This window comes from Oryctolagus cuniculus, chromosome 15 (assembly GCF_964237555.1).
Source record: "Oryctolagus cuniculus chromosome 15, mOryCun1.1, whole genome shotgun sequence".
In the NCBI taxonomy this organism is placed as follows: domain Eukaryota; kingdom Metazoa; phylum Chordata; class Mammalia; order Lagomorpha; family Leporidae; genus Oryctolagus; species Oryctolagus cuniculus.
Window position 1 is genome coordinate 50641600 of NC_091446.1, and position 24527 is coordinate 50666126.

General features: G+C 40.9%; 1 protein-coding gene across 2 annotated transcripts; it reads left to right on the forward strand.

Moving 5' to 3' along the window:
• The first annotated feature begins 1071 nt into the window (after positions 1-1071).
• Positions 1072-20614, forward strand: CISD1 (CDGSH iron sulfur domain 1). 2 transcript variants are annotated; one of them, XM_002718483.5, is made up of 3 exons: positions 1072-1363; positions 9376-9581; positions 19905-20614. In XM_002718483.5, exons 1-3 carry the CDS (start codon positions 1333-1335, stop codon positions 19992-19994), a joined length of 327 nt encoding a protein of 108 aa, XP_002718529.1. In that variant the 5' UTR covers positions 1072-1332; the 3' UTR covers positions 19995-20614. The 2 variants fall into 2 exon arrangements, with proteins under 2 accessions (XP_002718529.1, XP_008268335.1); XM_008270113.4 differs by lacking the exon at positions 1072-1363 and adding an exon at positions 7971-8131.
• Positions 20615-24527: the final 3913 nt, after the last annotated feature.

Consider the following 24527-nt stretch of genomic DNA (forward strand, 5'->3'; position numbering starts at 1 on the left):
CCCGCGCCCCCGCCCCCTCCCGCCGTCCTCCAGTCCCCTCAGCTGCCGCGCGCGCGTCAGCGCCGCCCGCACTGCCGCCGCCGCCGCCGCGAGCTTCCGACTGCGCGACCCGCGGCCGCGGCCGCTACTGAGCATGCCCAGAGGCCGCCCGACGGGACCCCCGCGGCGGGCCGGGCGCGCGGCCGGGCGGGGGCCGTCTCCCGGTCACCTGGACGGGGCGAGCGCGCTGGCGGGCCTTCTCACCCCCAGCGCGGGGCTGGCGTCAGGTTGTGGCCAGCGCTGCTGTGCCCTCATTCATTGCAGGCGGGTTCCAGCGCTCCCCAGGGGTGGGCTCAGAGATGCCAGGGGCTTCCAGGAGTGAGGGGCAGCCAGGTATTTAGGAGGGTTGGGAGGCAGTGGCAGTGCCAGGGGTGGCGTGGGAGGCCACCCTTAACCTGCAAGCAGCTCCCTCAAATCCCACCCCCCACAGAACCAACGGAAGTTAAAAACAGGTCGCGTGTTAAAAGACGCACCTTCAAAATACTCGACAAATTCATCCTAGCCCCCTCCTCAGTTAATGCTTATAAACTGGTCTCATCAAAAAATTTTAGAGCCGAGACGTGTTCAGGCTGCAGAAGCTATTGTCCTAATTCTTTTTAAGTGGAAACGTTGTTTGAAGAAATGAGCAGGTTTTCCCTTTTCTCTGCCACGCGACCTTCAGCTAGGGCAGGTCCTAAGTATGGGACTCAACTCGGTCAAAGGCAGAAGAGAAGGATAAATGCACACCCGCAGCTACGGAAGATTCTGGAATGGGACTCTATCCCCGATCCCCCTGTGTCTGCCACAGGCATCTTACATGAAACCTGGACCTGGCCTTGCAGCTAAAACAAAAACAAGAATTGAGCAAGAGAAAATTCGGGGTAAAAGTCTTAGATACCTGGTGTAGGTGGTAGGCAAGTGCCTTACTAACACCTGTCCTCCGCCGCCCTACACACCTGGAGGAGACGGAAAATCTGGCCTGGACTCCTTATTCCCAAAACTCTGCCTCTGGACTCCAGGGCCCCGCCCCTCAGCGTTGCGCAAACTCAGTCGCTACCTCGTTCAGTCCCTTCCTCCTCCCCTCCTGCGGCTGTCAAAATCCGGACTCGACTTCCTCAAGGCCCGGGGCTCAGCTCTGCGCATGCGGGTGGATCTCTCGCTCACACACACGTGCTGACGGCCTGCCTCGGCGCCTGCGCGCTAGCCTCCCGGTGCCCGTGCCCTTAGGACGCCTAATTGCCTTAGCTTCGGCTGTGGACACTAGCGGGTTCGTGCTGGGTGGCCTGTGCGCACGCCTTGCGAACTGACGGCGCCATGAGTCTGACTTCCAATTCCAGCATACGAGGTGAGGTGGGGCCTGGGAGAGGGTGAGGTTGGCGCCTTGCACGCAGCTTGCAGCGCCCGCAGCTCCTCTGTGTGGTTTGCGCTGCCCTGCGCACCCGCGCGTCCAGTAACCTTGAGGTGCAGAAGGACAAGCGCTTTGCCGGGCCGCGGGCTCTGAGCGGGACGCGGAGAGGGGGCGAGGTCGGGTTACGGGGTGATGGTGTCACCGTGCATAAGTGGCGTGCGACCGTGCAGCCATCTGCTTTTCCTGCTAACTATCCAAATCCCAAAACCTAATAACTCCGCTGCTGGCTTTTCCTGATGTCCCCTGACTCGCTTCTCTATCCTTAGATCGCAGGGCCTGTTGGGGGAAAGTGTTCTCCCTTCTCACGTTTCTATCAACGTGTAACGAGAAAGTCGGTTTCCTGCAATCCTGAAGCGGTGCATGACTAATCACATATTAGTTTTGCAGATTTTTTTTTTAAAGAGAAGAAACCCAATCCGAGGTCCCCAGTTTTCCCTGTTTTTTATTATGCCGCTGGCATGCGGCGCTCCGTGAGAGAGCACTGAAAACTGGGTTCGTTGCGCCCTCAGTTTTTTCAGCCTTCCTTAGATAGCTTTTGGAAGCCGTACTTCGCAGAAGAGCCACTTACAATTAAAAGAATATATAGAATTTGTTGAGTGTGGAGTTTCACTTTATAACAATTCTTGGTGATGTTGCAATTGTTAAATTACCGTCTCCTAGCTACGTGCCCACTCATAAAATGCCACTCCCCAGGGTTGGTTACCTGTAAGTCTAGTTGAGTATAGGTAAAGAGGTTATCTACAGGTTAAAATTAACCCACTGATTCATTCAGTCAATACTGAACGTCTGTCATACCAGGATTTGTAAAAACCTCCCTACTAACTTGAGCCCTAATTTTTTAGTACAGAGGTAGATCCCATAAATGAGAGAGTTCCACTTCCGTTGACAAAATTTACCTGGCAGTGTGAGGGTGATAATCCATGACATTTATAAGTTACTAATGATAAACAGTAAAAATTACTTCAAAGTATATTCATCTTAAGACTTTTACATAGAGTTAAGCCTTGGTACATTTCAGATAGGGAGTGATTTATGTGTATGATTTAAAAAAAAACTATTTGAGAATAAGACTTGTAAAATCATATGATTTTGTGACTTGCACCACTGATATTTTTATACGAAGATGGTTTGCTCATGTGTGGGATGGGTTGAAAGACTCCAAAGTCTGTTTTTGTTTAAAATGTGGGGTCATGTCGTATAAGTAGGCATAAAATTCTGTTTAGGTAGCATACTGTTGAAATGTGAAGTAGAACTTAACATCACTGTCTAGAGACATATCTTTGTTGTAATCAAGATGAGTTTCTTGTTTTTTAAGTGTAACCATTAGGGAATTCAAAGGTGATTTTCCCATTAGTGTGCCACTCCAAGGAATAGGAAATTGATGAAGCAGATTATGAGCTTTAAGTATTCAGCTTTGTTGTTTATTTCACTAAAAAGCAAAAAGGTTCTGAGGCCTCTAAGGGTAGCCCCAAACCCCTGTAAATGTCTTCTACCCACACATAGCTAGTCAAATACTAGGGAAGGCGGAGACAGAGAATGTCTTGGGAATCTGTTAATGCTTAGGTCTCATAAAAGTTTGATGCTGCTGGTTGTTTTTAAAAATTCCTATGGGTCGGGCCGGCGCCATGGCTCACTAGGCTAATCCTCCGCCTTGCGGCGCCGGCACACCGGGTTCTAGTCCCGGTTGGGGCCCCGGATTCTGTCCCGGTTGCCCCTCTTCCAGGCCAGCTCTCTGCTGTGGCCAGGGAGTGCAGTGGAGGATGGCCCAGGTGCTTGGGCCCTGCACCCCATGGGAGACCAGGAAAAGCACCTGGCTCCTGGCTCCTGCCATCGGATCAGCGCGGTGCGCCGGCCGCGGTGGCCATTGGAGGGTGAACCAACGGCAAAAGGAAGACCTTTCTCTCTGTCTCTCTCTGTCCACTCTGCCTGTCAAAATAAATAAATAAATAAATAAATAAATAAATAAATAAATAAATAAAAATTCCTATGGGTCGAACATCAATTTAGATCTTCTAATTAGGGGGAGGGTGATCATATCTTAACTAAATTAATTCATCATTATAAAGAACTTAGAATGGTATAAAACAGTGGTAATCACTATATCCATATATGTCAAAAAAAAGTTAGAAGTACAAATATGTGCGTAGATTCTTGTTTATATTCAGAAAACAATGAGTTATAAATAAAAAGTAATGGTCTTCAGCTGAAAGTCACTCATAATTCGCCATCTCCTTTCAAAAAAAAAAAAAACTGACTACACCATATACTTTTAAAGGACTTCGTTAACCTGTCTTCCTCTCAAGTCACTTTTTCATGCTTTGCTTTACCCTCAAGTTCCAAAATGGAGACTTACCTGTCCACCTTGTGCTTTGTTACCCATCCCACACCCTGATTTTTCTAATACAGGGAGCCAAAACTGCATCTCATAAATTCTTACTCTCTGACTTTTCTATCTTTGTGTATTTTATTGAAATGAATTCTTAATTTTCCAATTCATTTCATCTCAATATAGGAAAACACCGTCTTAGTATCCATAAATTCATTAAGTTATTTAAAGTAACTGTTCAAAGCAGGGCTGAGGGCCATTTGGATATTTATAACATCATTCGTGGGCCATACAGGCTTACCAGCTTGAAAATTAGCCTGCTATAGATTTATTGAATTTTAAGTCCCACCTGCGGCTATCTTAGCAGGGCCTAACCACACTTGTAAAGGGTTCATTTTTTGCCTGAGAAGGAATATGCAGATCATATTTACAAAAAAAGAGCTCCTATAGGTTATGAACAATAAATAAATGATGGGAGGGTGGGATTTGGAAGCAGAGATGAAACAAGATTGGCCATCAGGTGATACTTATTGGAGCTTAGAGAGTTAAATGGGGATTCATTGCGGTGTTCCCTATGTGTAACCCAGATGTTGCATATAATAAAGTTTTTTTCCATTCTTAGGAAGTAAATTCCGTACTTTGAAACAGTAAATTAAGAAGGCGAAGGTGTAAAAGCAATGCAGTGGTAGTTGGACAGATGGAACTGCAAATTCAAATGAATCAGTTATTTCTTTTGAACTCTTGAATGCTGCATGAATGCCAGACACAACCTAGCAATGTATGGCAGCCTCAACGACATGAAAAGATTGCCAAGCCCAGCATACAGTATACCAGATCTAAGGGAAGGTTTTTTTTTGTTTTCTTTTGTTTTGTTTTTTGACAGTTTCCCTCCCTTGGTTCACCCCCCAAATGGCCACTACGGCCAGCACTGCGCAGATCCGAAGCCAGGAGCCAGGTGCTTCTTCCTGGTTTCCCATGCGGGTGCAGGGGCCCAAGCACCTGGGCCATCCTCCACTGCCTTCCCGGGCCACAGCAGAGAGCTGGACTGGAAGAGGAGCAAGCAGGACTAGAAGTCCGGCGCCCATATGGGATGCCGGCGCTACAGGCGGAGGATTAACCAAGTGAGCCACAGTGCCGGCCCAGGGAAGGGTTTATTTATTTATTTATTTATTTATTTATTTATTTATTTATTTTTGACAGGCAGAGTGGACAGTGAGAGAGAGAGACGAGAGAAAGGTCTTCCTTTACCGTTGGTTCACCCCCCAGTGGCCACTGTGGCCAGCGCACCGCGCTGATCCGAAGCCAGGAGCCAGGTGTTTCTCCTGGTCTCCCATGCGGGTGCAGGGCCCAAGCATTTGGGCCATCCTCCACTGCACTCCCTGGCCACAGCAGAGAGCTGGCCTGGAAGAGGGGCTAGAACCCAAGGTGCCGGCGCCGCAGGCGGAGGATTAGCCTATTGAGCCGCAGTGCCAGCCATCAGGGAGGGGTTTAAATAGAACTCCCCTCCCCCTCTCCTGATAGAAGAGGAACATTCTGATTCTATGACAGTTGACAGTGGGCAGTGGTGAGCAGTTTGGGGCAGACAAGGAGCCAAAGGAGGTACGGTTTTATCTAAATTAGAGCAAAATAACCCTCACAGTAAGAAAAATTAGGGAATGGGTCATAAAGAAAAGGTGTGGGGCTTAGGAGCAAATCTATGCTCTGAATAATTTTAAGAGTTTCATAGACCTAGGAAAGAGTAGGAAAAGGAGACTGACTTTGAATTGTTACCTTTATCTGTATTATTGTTCTTTAATGGTATTTGTGTAGGTAGAAAGTATTGTTAAATGATGTTGGGTAAGGTAGGGATTGATCTAACTGTAGCAATCTCTATACCTTAAGAAATGTCTGTGGGAGAGGAAAGTGAGGATAAACCAGAAGAGGTAAAAATCATGCTCAAGTCTCTTCTAGACCTGAGTTCTAAGCCATTGTCTGAAAGGTGCCAACTGAAATTATCTTCAAGACTTGGCTCTTCCTAAAGTCCCATTGTTAACTCAGTTGTGACTGCTCCTAATAGGCTTTTCTCCCTACTAAGGACTTAAAGCTCCTTGAGTTTTAGTACTTGTGTTTCTTTACTTTTCCAGGTTTTCAGTTCTTTGTCTATTCTAATTATTGACTTTTGATTCTGTCATTGTTTTTGCCTGCCTTAGTTGGTATGGTTTCTATTTGCTTCTTTTCCCTATATAGTTATACCAGTGGTATCCGCAACTTTTTTGTCAGAAAAGACTAATTTGGGCTCCAGCAATGATAAAATAGCAACTTTTGTTTTCTTTACTTCTGGGAACTCTTAAATTTGTCCCTAATGAGATTAGAGAATTAGGATTCAGGGGAAAGGACAAAAAATAAATGGAGATTCTTTTCTCTGTGAGTTTAAAAACATTCATTTAGAACAAATACGAAGCCATTTTTTTCTAGCACACGTAAGGTACTATGATATTTACAGAGGACGATAAGTGACCCTTACTAAGGTAGCCCAACAGTGCACATTTTGATATGAGGCAAGCCCATCTTGGGTAATACCTACAGGAAGCTTCCGGTTCTCCCAGTGGTGCCACTGGTGTTGCCTCTTTTCTCTGCCAGTTATTCTGTCACCCCTGTCAATGTCAAAAAACCCAGGGGGAGTAAACAATTTTTTTAAGTTATTGAGTGGGGGCCCAGAGTTATGGCACAGTGAGTTAAGCCACTGCCTGCAGCACTGGCATCCCATTTGAGTGCTGGTTTGAGTCCTGGCTGCTCCACTTCCCATCTAGCTCCTCCCCAGTGTGCCTGGGAAAGCAGCAAAGGATGGCTCAAGTGCTTGGCTCCTGCCACCCACAAGGGAGACCCGAATACTCTGGCTTAGGTCTGACCCAGCCCAGGCCTTTGCAGCCCTTTGGGGAGTAAGCCTGCAAATGGAACATATCTTTCTCTGTCTCTGTTTCTCCCTCTCTGTCACTCTGCCTTTCAACTAAATATAAAAAAAAAAGTTAACAAATGGATTCAGTTGGTAATATGAGAAAATTTTTATGAGTAGAATTTTTTAATGAGCCGGAGAGATTCTTTTGACATATTATGATTTTCAGACAGAAACTCCTGTAGAATTCTCTTTATATCAGGAAAATACTAGCAAAGTAATACTAGCAAATTATAATTGTTCCTTGGATCTCAGGACTTTTAGCAATATGGAGTCACCATTAAAACAAATATGTTAGTGAGTACTTCATAATTCACCTAAAAACAATGGTATTACTAAGATCAAACTGCATTTAGGGAATTGTGTTATTTTAGTCTTTTAAATTTGTACTAAAGGCAGTATTCAGCAAACATTGAGTATATACTATACAAAGCAATGTTTAGCCCATTTGGTTATAGATACATTAGCTACTTAAAGTTGTTTTCCATTAGCTAAGAAGTGGATTGCTACAGCATCTGATGTAGGGAATATGGTCTCAAGAAAGTTCCATAGTAAATAATAAATCAGAAAGGGAGATCTTGAATCAAGCTAGAAATCACAACACAGTGGTGGCCCTACTTGGAATTGCCATAAAGTAATGCCATGAAGCAGTATTAACATTCAAGACAAATCTATGCAACATGTGTATTAAAAAAAAAAAAAATCCTTCCAGGAGGCCAAAGGTTTGAGACTGTCAAATAAATTAACTTGCTTTCTCAGTCATGCAGCACTCGAACACAAAAATTTTAGTTAATGTTTATTTTAGGAGACTATAGCAAGGGGGAATGCAAATGTGGTGGGAAGGAAAACAGCCTGAAGTGCCTTGTAAAGAAAAATATTACTGTAATTGAAATTGAAAATAGAATCCAGGGAACATGGTAATTAGAAACATTTGATAAAAGCTAAATTATTAAAACTACACAAGAGAAGACCAAGATAAAAAGAACTGAATGTGAAAATGATTGCTCCTTTCCATTAGAGTTTTATAAGATTGAGCTTCAGTTCTGGGTAATGATCACATTAGTGAAATAAGAAATTTGATTCAGTAGTGCAACTAAGCCATAAAGTTAATTATTCATCATATGTTTCTATCCCATATTGGAATATGGGGTTTTTTGTACTTATCTGTCTAGGCCTTTGTTTGATAGCCTGGGAACTTATTTTAAAAAAAACTGAAGGTCTGACTCAGGAAGTGCTGGGAAGCAGTCCAGTGTGTTTATTCTGACCCCTGTTCAACTTCTTCCTGCAGCCCACTCCATGCTGAGAATAGACAACTCTTCTCTGAGGCTGAGACTAACCAGATTATGCAGAGCTTTCTTCTCTCCATCCTTGCCTGGAGCTGGGGTAGTTGTTAAGCACTTTTGGGTTTCTAAGGATCCCTTGAAAAGCTACACAAAATAAATGGCCTGTTAGTCCAACAAGTATTTTTATTTTTTTATTATTATTATTATTATTATAAGTAGAATAGTGTTATTAAATTTAAGAAGAGGTTTGTAGGGGATTCAAATAATAATCCACTTGTGGAGAATAGAAATTTAGAATTTATTGACTGAGATTATAACTATAATATATAAAGCATGTTTTCTACAAAATGTAAGATTAATGTATTTTGATTTTTATTGTACTAATGAGAAAGCGCTTTGATGTTTTACAAAAAAAGATTTTTTAATGGTGTTAGAAACTAGAATCTTTTTAAATGTTTTGCTCTAAGGGTGGTTTTATTTGTCCTTTTTTGTTGTTTCTTCAGATACAAATCCTGTTTGTAGTTATACTCTTTGCAGTGGTTGCAATTTAGTTTTGGTAAATTAACTCCTTTAAAAATAACCCCGGGGGGTCTTGCTGTTTAAATTAACTGTGATGAGTCATGTTTGTTAACATAATCACCTCCTGATTTGTCTTTAATTTGTAATCTGAGTTTTTAGGTTTTATATTTTTAAGGATGTATTTATTTATTTACTAAATTTGAAGGGCAGAGGGAGAGGGATGGAGGGTTGAGGGGAAGACATCTTCTATCTGCTGGTTCACTTCCATCTGCTGGTTGCATCTGCTGCCACATGGCTGAGACTGGGCCAGGCTGAAGCCGTGAGCCTGCAACTCCATGCTGGTCTCCCTCGTGAGTGGCGGGCTCCCAAGTATTTGGGCCACCTTCTGGTAACTTTCCCAGGCACTTTAGCAGGGAGCTGGATGGGAAGCAGAGCAGCCAAAACTCAAGCTAGCACTCTGATAAGGGACCCCGGCATTGCAAGTAGAGGCTTAACCTAAAGCACAACTCTGGATCCTATGTTTCATATTTTTTTAAACACTAGCTACCTGAAGTCACATACAGAATTTGAAATCTATTTATCAAAACTTTTTCGAAGTCTAGGCCTTGTTTTTCCTTCTCTATCAGTCAAATGTTTGTTTTGTTTTGTTTTTAAAGTTTTTCTCTTCTATCTTGTTTTGCTGCCATCACTGGATAGGATACACACAATCCCTCAGTGAAGGCTGGGGGAGCTTTTAACAATGGATGTTACACAGTGGTCCTAGACATTTTGAAAATTCTGTAAGAGTTGGGTTGCTTAATACTGAAAAACTAGGTTTTCTGATCATTCATATTAGTTCATCTGTGTATATTTTGATTTTGATCATTATTCCTGCTTTCCCTCCCTCTAGTTGAATGGATAGCAGCAGTTACCTTTGCTGCTGGGACAGCTGCACTTGGTTATCTCGCTTACAAAAGATTTTATGTTAAAGATCATCGCAGCAAAGCCATGGTAAACCTTCATATCCAGAAGGACAATCCCAAGGTAGTACATGCTTTTGACATGGAAGATTTGGGAGATAAAGCCGTGTACTGCCGTTGCTGGAGGTCCAAAAAGGTGAGGAAAGCCAGTCCTTCTTACAAGTGCCATTTCATTGTCACGTTCTCTTTCAACTATAAAGCTTGTCACCAGATACTTTTGAAATAGACATCTCTCTTTTTTTTCCTTCTTTCTTCATGGATTCTATTCTTCTGTTTTTTATCCACTCTTAAGGAATGTGTTTACTAAAATATATAACCACTCTGCAATAAAACTGTGTTGTACCCTCTTTGAGTTCAAGTGTGTTTAGCAGTATTCTTGGCCAAATGAGAGAAAATCCCCTTTAATTTCCTCTTGGGATTTCCTCCGCCATAGTAGATCTTAGCTTCTATTACCCAGGGGGAAAAATGCATAACCTAAACACAAAGGGAAACAAAAGTCAGTTCTTTTTTGTGAGCTTTCAGGCTTTGGATTCTAAGACAAATTTTTGAAATTTTCAGAAGAAAGTTTTTAAAAATTGCCCTTGAGAATTTCGTATATAATAAATATCCTAAACCTTTCAGCTGCAGCTCCTGTAGTTAAATGTCTAGCAACAGAGCATTCTTAAATACTGTATTTCTTTTAAGAAAATTTCATTTTATCAAGTTCCTTGTGGAAGTATAATCTTTGATATCTATAGGTTTTAAACAAGATGGCAGCTAGTGATCAATAGAGGGTAAAATCCTCTCCCAAGGTCATTTTGAAAAGATTTGTACACTGAATGACTTCAAGATTTCTGGTGAATTGTGAGAAATTTGGCATAAACACTGTATGTACTGCCACATTAGCATTCAAATAAAATATGGTTTTATTATTTATTTATTTGAGAGTCAGGCTTACACAGAGAGAGGAGTGGCAGAGAGAGAGAGGTCTTCGATCTGATGGTTGGCTGCAACGGCTAGAGGTGCACTGATCCGAAGCCAGGAGCTTCTTCCAGGTCTCCCACGCAGGTGCAGGGGCCCAAGGACTTAGACCATCTTCTGCTGCTTTCCCAGGCCACAGCAGAGAGCTGGATCTGAAGTGGAGCAGCCGGGTCTTGAACCAGCGCCCATATGGGATGCCTGCGCCTCAGGCCAGGGTGTTAACCCACTGCGCCACAGCACCAGCCCCAAAATGTGTTTTACACAGACACTAGAAGAATCCTCCCAAACAAACCAATAAAAATGATACATTTCTTTCTTTCTTTTTTTGTTTTTTTAGGGTTTATTTTACTTGAAAGGCAGAGTGAAAGAATGGGAAGGGGAGAGACAGAAAGAAATCTTACATCCATCATTCAGTCCCCAATGGCTGCGATCGTTGGGTCTGCACCAGGCCAAAGCTAGGAGCTAGTAACTCTGTCTGGGTCTCCTGGGTGCAGGAGTCCAAGAGCTTGGGTCTTCTGCTGCCTTCCCAGGTGCACCAGTGGAGAGCTGGGTCACAAGAGAAGCAATCGAAGACAGCAACTTCACCTGTTGCACCACAACACTGGCCCTGATGTATCTATTCGTGAAGCATGTTATGTTGGGGACCTCTTCCCATAGTGGACACCATTTTCACAAATCCCATATCACAAATAATGGAAGGGGGCCAGCATTGTGGCATAGCAAGTTAAGCCACCACCTGGGTCACTGGCATCCCATGTGGGTGCCCATTGAGACCCAGCTGCTCCACTTCCAATCCAGTTCCCTGCTAATGCACCTGGGAAAGCAGAGAAAGATGGCCCAAGTGCTTGAGCTCCTGGCTTTGACCTGTCACAGCCATTGCGGCCATTTGACTAGTAAACCAGCAGGTAGAAGATCTCTCTATTCTCACTCTCTCTCTCTCTAACTCTGCCTTTTCAAATTAATAAAAAATAAATCCTTTAAAAAAACATTAGAAGAAGCCACATATGAGATACAGGAAATTATATTTCACTGATGCCTTTCTCCTGATATGATTGATATTATACAATTCAGTGAAATATTGCTTTACTTATGTCATTATGTTCGAAAACTGCTTGGTAAACATGTAGAATATGAACCAAAAAATAATAGGCCCATTACAACAAATTGTACATTAAGACAAGCCCTGTTTGTTTGGCATAGTATTGTCACTAAATATCCTTATTTTTGCTGCAAAATAGTCAGTCAGTAATATTCTATAGACTACACTTGGTCTGTTCTTTAAAACAGTGTGCTTAAATTGAATGGGCTTCATTCTCTTGTTGCTCACTAAAACACAGGAAGTAATGCATGTAGAAATTGTCAAAGTTGTAATAGTTCTTTAGTGAGTGATCTTAAATATTAAATAATTTATTTACTGCCTACTATATATACAAGTACATGCATGAGAAAAGTTAAATAGTAAAATATCAGGTATCATAAATACATATAGTAGAGGTAGCACAAGTATTCCAGATAAAAGGAAGCGCTTACTCCAGTCTAGAATCTTCCAGGAAAGCATAGTCATGCTCTTTGGAAGTTAACTTGCCCTTGGAAAGGTTGATTGCATTTGAATAAACTAAGTACATGGAACTCTTTCAAACTCTGCGGGAGTGGACCTGTAAGAGCAAAGGTAGGATGGATGATGCATCCGTTGCACTCCCCACAAGCATCCTTACACCTCCTCTGCCCCCAGAATAACTCTAAATTGAGTAGAGACTTGAGTTTCAACAGGAAGAGTTTGTGCCTCCAGATGTGGGGGGAGTTCCATTCAGGGATTTCAGCTATAAAGTTGTGATATTTAAAATGCTAGCTGGAAATGGAAAGAAGTAAACAGATATATGAATCTTTTGAGGAGGGTAGGATTAGCCCAATATAATCCTTTTTGTGTGGAAGGTGGGAGAAACGTCACTGAAGGGCCCAGAGCATTCTAGAAGAGGGTGATGTTGCAAACAGAAATAAGGAATTCAGGTTGATGAGCTAATTTTCCAGGACAGTGATAAGGATTTCAATTTCACACAGTGAATTTGAGGCAACAGTTGAATGGAAATACACAGATGACAATCTGAAATGTGGGAGTAAGGCTAGGGCATCGGGGTTAAAGATAGAGATCAACAAAACTGATGAGTCAAGTGTAGGAATGCAACTGATCCTTGATACAGATAGAAACTGAGGGCTAAGTATGAAATCTTAGAGCATTTTCTACATTCTGAAAAAGAGCAAGAGCCAATTAAGGCAATGGAATGAACTAGAACTAAACTAAAAATGTGGCTTCAAAGTGCAAAGGACAGAATTCCCAAAGAATTGGTACTGAACATCAGCTTGTGTAAAGACAACCAGCTAAATAGACTATTACAATAAGACTGAAGACTGTTGGCTTAAGCAACTAGGCAATTGACTGGTATCATTTCAAAGAATAATTAGTATAAAGGCTACATCCAAGAGGATTAAGAAATGCTAGAAGTCAGGGTATGAGGATTTCAGTAAATATAACAGTGAATAGAAAGGAAAATAAGGTAACTGCTTGAGTAAACTCTAAAACTTGGCTTTGAGTTGAAGTGAAGGGTGTTTGCTTTTTTTTTTTTTTTTTGCTAGAGGGTGAAGGATCCAATAAAGTAAATATGGACTTTCATGAACTAAGATCCGAAGTATTTCCGGAAGAATCACAAAATGGACACAATCTAGTCTCTTGCATTTTACAGTTTCTAGTTTCCAGATGGTTACACGAGGGATTGCCAAGAGAAGAAATGCCAGACCAGTCATTTTATTTTCAATGTGTTTTTGTTATTGTTGGCTTATTTTTTGTGCCATTTGGTGATCCTCTTTGCCCATAGGATTTGCCAGTTTTGTGTTTTCACTGTATCTTGGACTCTTTTAATCCTGTATAAATCAGTTGAGTTCACTTTGCATATTATTAAAGTGAATGAGTGCTCTTATTCTTCAGACACCTTGGGAAACTCCCCACATTCCTGAGGCTGCAAACCCCAAGTCTCACTCACATGCCATTCACAGAAGACTTGTCAATATCTTTGACAAATTGGCTAGGTTGAGTTTATATTCAATAATTTTCCCTCATAGAAACCAGTTGTGTCGAATACCTTTTTACCAATCAATAAAATATTGCTGTGATATAAACTCATTCAGTTCTAATTCATTTTTCAAAAAAAATTTATTTATTTATTTGAAAGGTAGGGAGAGAGATAGACAGAGGAGAGGTATGTTCTATCTTCTGTTTCACTAACCAAATATTCACAGCAGCCAGTGCTAGGCCAAACCCAAAGTCAGGAACTAGAAACTCTGTCTCTGTCTCCCACATGCATGGCAGGAGCCTAAACACTGGGCCATCGTCTGCTGCCTCTTGGGTACGTTGGCAGGAAGCTGGATCTGAGGCATGGAGTAGTATGGGAAATGGGCACCACAAAACCTGCTGCCCCATCACACCACCTCTCTAATTCATTTTCTTTTTTAAAAAAATATTTTACTTACCTGAAAGACGAATCACAGAGAGAGATAAAGAAAGAGATCTTCCATCCACTGATTCATTCCCCAAATGGTTGCAGCAGCCAGAGATAAGCCAATCCAAAGCCAAGGGCCAGGAGCTTCCTCTGGGTCTACCACATCAGCGCAGGGGCCCAAGGACTTGGGCCATCCTCTGCTGCTTTCCCAGACTCATTAGGGAGCTGAATTGGCAGGGGAGTTGCCGGGATTTGAACTGGTGCCCATGTGGGATACTAGTGCTGCAGGCCAGGGCTTTAACCTACTGTACCATGGCTCCGACCCCTCTAATTCATTTTTGTGTGTGTGTGTGTATGGTAAAGATTTATTTATTTATTTGAAATGCAGAGGCAGAGAGAGAGGTTTTCCATCTGGTAGTTCACTCCCCAAATGGCCACAACAGCTGGAACTAGGCCAATCTGAAGCCAGGAGCCAGGAGCTTCTTCAGTATCTCCCACATGGGTGCAGGGGCCCAAGGACTTGGGCCATCTTCTACTGCTTTCCCAGGCCATAGCAGAGAGTTGGATCGGAAGTGGAGCATCTGAGACTTGAACAGGTGCCCATAAGGGATGCCGGCGGTGGAGGCAGTGGCTTTACCAGCTATGCCACAGCTCCAGCCCCTTTAATTCATTCTTAAGCTAGTCACTAGTGACCTATTGTATGTCTCTAAAATTATAAGTAGGTTTGCCAACTAAGATGAATCAGATATTTTTGTAATGTGCACAGATTACATTTTCTCCTTTCCTCTCACCAGGATTGTTAACTGGCCTATTTCCCTAGTATTTCACAAAGGACTACTGCTATTTGAAGTGAGAATGCCAGGAGCCAATAGAGAGGAAATGATTAAAATGACTTAAGGGAAAGGTATTGTTTGAGACGTTGTTATCTTGTAAGAGAGTGGAAGGAAATGACAAAGCAAAGATGTGAAACAGCCTTAAAAAGTAAGAGAGAGTCTTAGTTTCCAGTCAGAAAGATTAAAGAACTTTGATGTAAAAGGGGAAGAGTGTGCATCCTAGTCTTGCTGAACTTCTCATTCTCCCAGCCCTCACCTCAAGTGAGTTACATCATTAGGAAGCCAGGGAGGGGTTGACCAAGGACAGCAAGAGACTGCAGACTAAGAAATAGAGGAACACTTTGCTGGTGAATCATTTTTTCATTGACAACTTTGAGATTTGAGTTATGATTTTGTTGGTGGTGGTGATGGGTTTGTTTTTCTTTTGGGGGGTGTATGAAACAGAAAACCTCCATCCATTAATAGTTTGGAGGTTGGGTGTACTGAGTCCATTCCTTCATAGAAACAATATTTTTAATGTTGGTTAAGTTCCTTGGCCAACACCTACATAAGGACAGTCTGCTAAAAATCTTAGTTTCCCACACAATATGTTTTCATGTTATATCTACTATCTTATATTTTTTTAAAAGTACATGTGATATAAAATGTCATTTTGTTCTCTAAAGTAGTAGTTAAGATCTCACTGTTGTAGTTTCCTTCTCAACCAGAGAAAGTGCATTTCTCAGAGTAGCTTGTAGTTCAGGAGCCAAATTGGCCCTGGGCAGTTTGGAACACAGAATCAAAAGTCTTATTAAAAGTACAAAAGTTTGGAAAAATAAGATAATAATTTTCTTAAAAAAATTTTTTTCAAGTGAAAGCAAGAAGTCAGGAGCGTTTTTAAATTTCTGTCTTGACTCACCCTAAAAACAAACAAATTTGAGATGTGGAGCCATTAAAAAGAAACACATTTTGTGTTTATGATAAAAACCCTGATCAAGTTGCTAGTTTTCCAGAGGGAGAAGAAGGATCACTGGTGGTTTTTGTCCTAAACCTTCATTATGGCCTCTTTTCCCCACCCTCCCTTCTCCAGATGTTGCAGGGTGGGCATTTAGCCTAATGGTTAAGACACTGATTCCAGTTTCCTGCAAGTACATTGTCTTTGAGGCATGATAATGGCTCAAGTAATTGGGTCCCTGCCACCCATATAGGAGACTTGGACTGAATTCCAGCTCTTGACTTCTGGGTGACCCAGTCCTGGCTCTTGTGAACATTTGGAGAGTTACTCAACAAATACTAATACTCTCCCCCCCAAAAAAATTTTTTTTTTAAATATTGGCATTTGTAGTTTTCAAGTTAGAGTTAACAAGCAGAATATTTTCTGGACATACCAGAAAATACCAGCCTTAGTATAATGTATTCTTAAGAAATTTATAATCTGGGGAGGATTGTATATTTATAATCTTAAACTGCTTCCTACAATGCTGGCATCCCATGTCAGGTTGGTTCCAGTCCTGGCTGCTCTGCTTTTGGTCCAGCTTCCTGCTAATGTTCCTGGGAAGGCAGTGGAAGATGACCCAAGTAGTTGGGCCCCAGCCATCCACATGGGAGACCCAAATGGAGTTCCAGACTACTGGGTTTGGCCTACCAGGCCCAATTGTTGGGACTATTTAGGTAATGAACTAACAAATGGAAGATCGATCTCCATCACTCTCCCCTTCAAATAAATAAATTACTCATTTGAAAAAACTTTACAGTCCTGCCTTGAAAACACTCATTTTGGCCCTGTTTGGGGGGGAAAATGTTTTTAGTCCTTTCATTATCTTATAAGTGAGATTTCACCAATGAGCAAATATAATACGAAGTTTGGAAGATGATTCTGATTTAAGGTTGTAATTTTTTGGGTTAAGTGGTATAAAAAGTACCATTAAAAAGATACCCATTTTTTTAGAACAAAGTTATTTTAATACTTAGTTTCCATTTTTAAAGCACCACAATTATATATACTTTAAAGGCATGAAAATTTTTTCTTGTTTGCTTTTCAGACATGAGGCAAATAAGCTAACTACAGTATTTAGGCAGAATTAGATTATTAGGAAAATATATTCCCATTTATATATGGCTTTCTAATGTTTTATAATATTTTATTTGTATATTTCTATATTTCTCCTGTTCTTGATTCTATATATTGAAGAAGATAATTTGATTTAAAAATAGTTTCTAATATTTTCAACATGAGATAAAAAAGAAATTAAACATTTCCATTTTAATGAGTGCTTTGAGGTTTTTTATTTAGAAATATTTCATTTTTCATAAATATATTTTATAACCTATATAGACAAAACTTTACAGTAAAATGTTTTACTTATGTTATTTGTAAAAAATGAGGGTCTTTACAGTGTAAACTTTTATTCTCACTGTAAAATGATGTTTGTTTATTAAACATGTCACTTTGAAATGCTATATTTTACTATGAGATACAGTTTTCTTTGGTTTTTATAGTCTCTCAGCCATGCTAAGAAAAAAAGGAAAGCTTGTGTTCTTGTTTTTGCTGAAAGAATTTGTTTTTAATATATATTACATATACATTTTACTAACTAAAAAAAAAGAAATAATGTGAGCTTTACCTAAATTACTTTTACATTACCATCTACTGTGAGATAGAATTATATCTAGAGGGGCTGGCCCTGTGGCATAGAAGGTTAGGCCCCCGCCTGCAGTGCCGGCTTCCCATATGGGTGAAGGTTCAAGTCCTGGCTGCTCCACTTCCAATTCCACTCCTTACTGGTGCGCCTGGGAGGGCAGTGGGCAATGGCCCAAGTCCTTAGGCCCCTGCCACCTATGTTGGGAACCCAGAGGAAGCTCCTGGCTTTGGCCTAGCCCAGTGGATGGAGGATCTCTCTCTCTCTTTCCTTCTCTCTCTGTATCTTTGCCTTTCAAATAAATAAAATATTTTTAAAAAATTTTATCTAGAAACATGATCGTAAAATTAAAATTGGATGTATTTACTATCATCCAAATACTATTTTAATCTAACTTCTGCATATCCTAGTTGAAGATTATATACCTTTATTGTCAAGTTTGAGTTACCTAAAATGATACTCCCTTGAGTAGGAGTAGTAAGTTGATTGTTCTATTAAAGGCCAAACCCCTTGTTAGTTTGCTTTTTTTCTTTTCTTCCCCTCTTTAATTTGGTTTAAGGAAAGGCAGAGAGAAAGATACAGATTTTTTATCTGCTGGTTCACTTCCTCAATGGTCTGCCAACATCCAGGGCTGAGTTAGGCCAGAGCCAGGAACCTGGAGCTCCATCTGAGTCTCCCATATGGATGGCGGGGACCCGAGTGCTTGAGCCTTTATCTGCTGCCTGCTCAGGGAATGCTATTAGCAGAAAACTGGATAGGCAGGACAGGAACCGAAGCACCCAGGAATGCAGGAGTCTGTAGCAGTGTCTTAACTACTATGTCAAATGTCTAACCTACTCTACTCCTCTAAATAGGCTCCTACAAGATAACAGCATACCATTTACTAAACAGTGAAACTCTAGAGTGTAGGTATGTTCAGAACATAAAAAATAACACAAAAACACAAGGATGTTCTCATCATTTCTCATGAAATACAAATAAAAGGTGTAAATACAGAAGGAAAGAAATAAAAAATGTACTGGTAATTGCACCTTCCAAGTGTGAAGTCCTGAGCAGTCACCTAAAACGTTGTATTCTTATTTCTGTCATGTAGCAATAGGAAGGATATACTTGGAAAACCCAGGAGTATTTGTCTGAAACAAGAGTATTCGGATATGAAATATACCTATTTATAATAATTATGAAAATCTTAACAGAAGATGCCTGAGTTCTAAGTATGAAAACTACAAGAGAAATGAGACTTGGAAAAAAAAAAGTGTTAAGTTTATCTGAAAGAATAAATAAAGCTTAATGAAGTTTAACGAAGAATAATAATGAAGGAAAACAATCCATATCAAATGCTGAAACTTATTTTTAAGCACAATTGCCCCCCTGTAGTAGACTGATCAAAATGGTAACATTATATCTATAAATAGGCAATTCAATATGTGGAATTTATTTTGATAAATTATACAAATATAACAAGCTGAGAAATAATGGCCTCTAATAAAACTGAAGCAACAGGATCTTACAAGAGCATTTTGCAAAGTATGCTCTGCAAAATAGTATGCAGGGGCCAGCGCTGTGGCGAAGTGGGTAAAGCCACTGCCTGCAGTGCCGGCATCCCATATGGGCACCGGTTTGAGTCCCGGCTGCTCCACTTCAGATCCAGCTCTCTGCAGTGGCCTGGGAAAGCAGTAGAAGATGGCCCAAGTCCTTGGGTCCCTGCACCCAAGTGGGAGACCCGGAAGAAGCTTCTGGCTTCTGGCTTCTGGCTTCTAATCAGCACAGCTCCAGCAGTTGCAGCCAATTGGGGAGTGAACCAGCGGATGGAAGCCCTCTCTCTCTCTCTGCCTTTCCTTCTCTCTCTGTGTAACTCCAACTTTCAAATAAATAAATCTTTAAAAAAAAGTATGCAAATGAATGGCAGTTTATGCTATCATTAAAGAGGGCTCTCTGGTTTGATTTTCAAACACAAAATGAAAGCAAATCAGAGTATTTTGCAGGATTCAGCTTCCTTGGTGCAGTCTGGGAAACAACAATTGGAAATTGTTTTGTTCCTTTCTCTCGTGAGACATCAACATGTCAGTTATATCCAAAATGTGAAATCATGGGAAGGAATGTAAGTTTTCATTTATCACATCCCTAGAAGAAAGAAGTCTTCTTGAATGCCGTTTAAAAAAGGTGTATAAAAGTGGAAAAATTTAGGATATGAAAAAAGTTAAAGCAAAATGGAAAGGTTTGGGGGGAAAATTCCTATGAGATAATCAAGATGGGATAACATACAGATTGTTTTTAAATGAATGAACTTGAAATCTTGCAAAATAAATAGGTAGTGGGCATTGTTCACTACAAAGGAATGTAACTAGCACAAAACCATGCAGAAAGTTTCCAACATCCATAATCAAATGTCAATGAAATTCAATTAATAGTCTATTACAAGTTGATTTTTTTTTCCTACTTAGTTTATATGCTTTACATTTTGTTATATATCTGAATTAATCATCACTCCACACTCTGCCAAGCATCATACTGATTTTGAGACTGGATGTTTCACATTCTCTCTTTTCTCTTCTAGTTCCCGTTCTGTGATGGGTCCCACACAAAACACAATGAAGAGACTGGAGACAATGTGGGACCCCTGATCGTCAAGAAAAAGGAAACTTAAATGGACAGTTTAGATACTGCAAACCAACTCATCATGTTACCTTACCTGATTGTTTAATTAGAGTAATTACCACTTCTGTCTAATTCACCTCCCTTGGGTTCTAGATGTGGTATATTGCAAACTGCAGCTTTCACATTCATGGCATTTGCCTTACTTGTTGAAACATTGTGGTGCACATTTGTTTAAACAACAACAACAAAAAAAATGTAAAAACCAACTTCATGGCCTGTGGGTTATTTTGGTCTTGTAAGGATCCGTTTCTTTAAATTTAAAATAATGTTATTAGAATATAGTTGTTATCTTGAGGTTGATGTATTAAATTATTCTCCAAATCATGCATATGCAGATTGTACTCATAAGTTTCAAAGAAAAATTACCACCTTTTCATAGCACTTCGTTAAGCTAGAAAGTAAATAGGGTATGATTATGCTACATAAACTTAATGCAATCTAGGAAAAACCTGTTACAACCTTGATTTTCTTCTTGACAGTAGTAATGACATTGAGAAAATACTGCTGCTGTGTTTTCAAAGTTTTCGATCAAAAAATGAACTATTGAGTGTTACTCTGCTTAATTATAACTGTCCAGCTCAATAATAAAAGGGCAGTAACTTCTTGGTATTTATCTTGATGGATATTTCATTGATCAAAGTGGTAATAGATTTGAAGTCATGAAGAATGTCTTACAACATACTGTTCGAAAACTGTAGCCACAGGAATGGCAAGCACTGGAACCGAGGGCACCAGCAGTTGGAGCACACAGAGTCAGCTGTCTTCAAGACAAAGCCCACATCCATGACAGAAATAGTACTCACAAGGTTAGATCAAGGGCATGGCAAGATTTCTCCCACCCTGCCCCTGCCTCTGGGTAATTTAGTGCATGGCATACACTAGTAAAGAGGTGGAGGTACACCTTTCAGTTATGTGATCTTTTTTGGAAGGCAAAGATTTGAACACAGTGTTGATATAATATTCTTCAAGGACTCAGACCAGAAGCATTATATTTGTTGCTGATTCTAAAAAAAAGAAAGAAAAAGAAAAAGAAACTTGAAGCTAGTTAGGAGCAATAAAAGAAAACAGGAATAGTTGATATATGAAGGGTCTTCAAAAAGCTCATGGAAAATACATAGGGAAATCTATGGATGGATTTCCAAAGTATTTGCACCAAAATGAACTAGCCTTTGAATTCCTTTTTTTTTTTTTTTTTTTTTTCTGACAGGCAGAGTGGATAGAGAGAGAGACAGAGAGAAAGGTCTTCCTTTAGCCATTGGTTCACCCTCCAATGGCCGCCGCAGCTGGCGTGCTGTGGTCGGCGCACCGCGCTGATCCGAAGGCAGGAGCCAGGTGCTTCGCCTGGTCTCCCATGGGGTGCAGGGCCCAAGGACTTGGGCCATCCTCCACTGCCTTCCCAGGCCACAGCAGAGAGCTGGCCTGGAAGAGGAGCAACCGGGACAGAATCCGGCGCCCCAACTGGGACTAGAACCCGGTGTGCCGGCATTGCTAGGTGGAGGATTAGCCTATTGAGCCATGGTGCCGGCCTTAATTCCATTTTTTAATGAACTTTCTGAAGTACTTTAGTATAGTTTTTAAAGAGATTAGGTTCCGGATTTTATAGAATGAGAAAAATATAACAAGATACATATGCAATATGGCCAGCTGAACATTTAAAATGGGTAAAACGGGTAAATATTCTCATTTCTTTCTGTTCACTTGAATTCTCAATAGTCATTTGTAAGTTTCCACTTAAGAAAGTCCGCTTAACCTTAGAAGTCAGAAGAATCAAAGAAATCAGACAGCAGTATTCCTAGTTGGATTGCTGCAATTTTTAAAATGTAGTTTTGTGTACTGTAGTAGGTTAAGGTTGATATTAAAGTCATGTGGACTGGGTTTAAGTAGCCCACCTGACTGACTTGGATGTGTCTTTATAACACCCGGTGCAAACTCTAAAATCCTACACACCCTGATGCTATCATTTATAGGATAACTTTTTTCCTAAGATTTTTATTTATTTATTTGACAGAGTGACAGACAGTGAAAGAGAAACAGAGAGAAAGGTCTTCCTTCTGTTGGTTCACTCCCAAAATGGCCGCTACGGCCGGTGCACTGCGCTGATCCGAAGCCAGGAGTCAGGTTCTTCCTCCTGGTCTGCCATGCAGGTGCAGGGCCCAAGTACTTGGGCCATCCTCCACTGCCTTCCTGGGCCACAGCAGAGAGCTGGACTGGAAGACGAGCAACCGGGACTAGAACCCGGCGCCCATTTGGGATGCCGGTGCCACAGGCGGAGGATTAACCAAGTAAGCCACGGTGCCAGCCCTAGGATAAATTTTTTCCATGCTTTATCACTATTTTTCAAATAGATATGAATGGGTCATCAAAAGAGAGATTTATGTTTTGAAAGATCTTCAAAAAATTTGTGAATTCCCAAAGTTTTTAGTAAAGGAACATTCTTGTAGCTTACCAGAGTAAACTATAATAATTTTTATTTTGAATTTGAAGTTGTTGGTTATATATTTTTATAGTTGGATGGGCCTGGAACCAATTCTAAGAAAACTATTTTTGAAAGGTATATTGGTATGTATGTATGTGGTACAATTGGAAATGATAGCTTAACTGGAAATACAAATTTCCTTATGCATTTTGATAGTCCAGGATAAGTAAATGTATTTTCAAGGTCATTTTAAAATTCAGTTACATGCTTTTGAACTAGAATTCTATTATAATGTTAAAACTTTTGGCCAGCGCCCGTGGCTCAATAGGCTAATCATCTGCCTTGTGGCGCCAGCACACCGGGTTCTAGTCCTGGTCGGGGTGCCGGATTCTGTCCCGGTTGCCCCTCTTCCAGGCCAGCTCTCTGCTGTGGCCAGGGAGTTCAGTGGAGGATGGCCCAAGTCCTTGGGCCCTGCACCTGCATGGGAGACCAGGAGAAGCACCTGGCTCCTGGCTTTGGATCAGCGCAGTGTGCCGGCCGCAGCACGCCAACCGCGGCGGCCATTGGAGGGTGAACCAACGGCAAAAGGAAGACCTTTCTCTCTGTCTCTCTCTCTATCCACTCTGCCTGTCAAAAAAAAAAAAAAAAAAAAAAACTTTTGTCAGGGGCTGGTGTTTGGCCTAGCAGTTAAATTGCTGGTTAGGATGTCCATGTCCCACATGAAGTACCTGGGTTTTAATACCTGGCTCCGGTTCCTGATTCCAGCTTCCTACTAGTGCAGCTTTTAAGAGGCAGCAATGATGATTCAAGTCATTGAGTTCCTTTCATCCATGAGGGGGATCTGAACTGAGTTCCTGGTTCCCTGCTTCCTTGAAGGCATTTGGGGAATGAACCATTGGGTGGGAGCTTCCTCTCTGTCTCACTCTGTGCCTCACAAATAAAAAAAATAATTTTTTAAAAAGAACTTTTTATATTTAACCTAAAAAATAGTGGGCGTTGTTAGGTTAATGTGAGATATTTTCAAAAAACATTGTGTGCAGTTGCTGTTCTAGTTAAACGCCTTAGTTGTCATTTGATTGTGATATCAGGGCAAGTGAGTCTTCCCTTTTTTTTGTTCCATCTTATTTTTTTTCATGATTTCTAAATATCCTGTTCCTAGTGTGAAGAGCCTTGATTTGCAGTGATGTTGAGTGACATTCATGTGTTTATTTAGCGGATATTTATTAGGTATCTACAGACCAGGGAACTGATAGACATTTTGGAGAATTAGAAGCTCACAGTTTAGATTATATCATTTATGACTTAAATTGTATGAGTTGAGGCTATATTCCTTGACAAATATTAATCACTACAGCCATTGTTAACAAAAATGTTATAAAGTAGGTGAAATTATTTGATTTTACATTGGTTATGGAGGTTTTTGATTTTTTTTGAAGATAAACATTGACAAAGGTTCCTAATCAGTGACATAGTTGCTTGAATGCCTGGGGGAGTGTATTATGTTACTAGTTGTGAGAAGTTAGTCTTTTCTTGACCCAATTTTAATACTAACTGACCTCAAGTAAAGCTTCTCATGTCTCAGCCTTTTAAATTACAGTGATTGAAATAAATGTCATTTTAGGCAATTGTTCCCAAATACCAGTGCAATTTTTCAGCTAATATAAGGTATTAACTCTAATTGTTATTATAAGAGTATTTTAACTTGTATGGTATTGAAGTATCCTTTTATGAATTTTTTTAGAGACTTATTTATTTGAAAGTTAGAGAAGGAAAGACAGAGAGAGAGAGAGATCTTCCATCCACTAGTTCACTCCCCAAATGGCTCTAATGGCTGGTTCTGGGCCCATCAGGAGCCAGGAACTTTCTCTGTATCTCCCATGTGGATGCAGGGGCCCAAGTACTTGGGCCATCTTCCACAGCTTTCCCAGGTGCACCAGTGGAGAGCTGAATCAGAAGTGGAACAGCTGGGACTCGAAACGGTGCCCACATGGGATGCCAGCACTGCAGGCCATGGTTTCACCTGCTGCATCATATTGCCAGCACCTGAAATATTAATAGTATAAGTTGCTTTAAATATTTTTACTTAGCATAAGAAAAAGTAAGCAA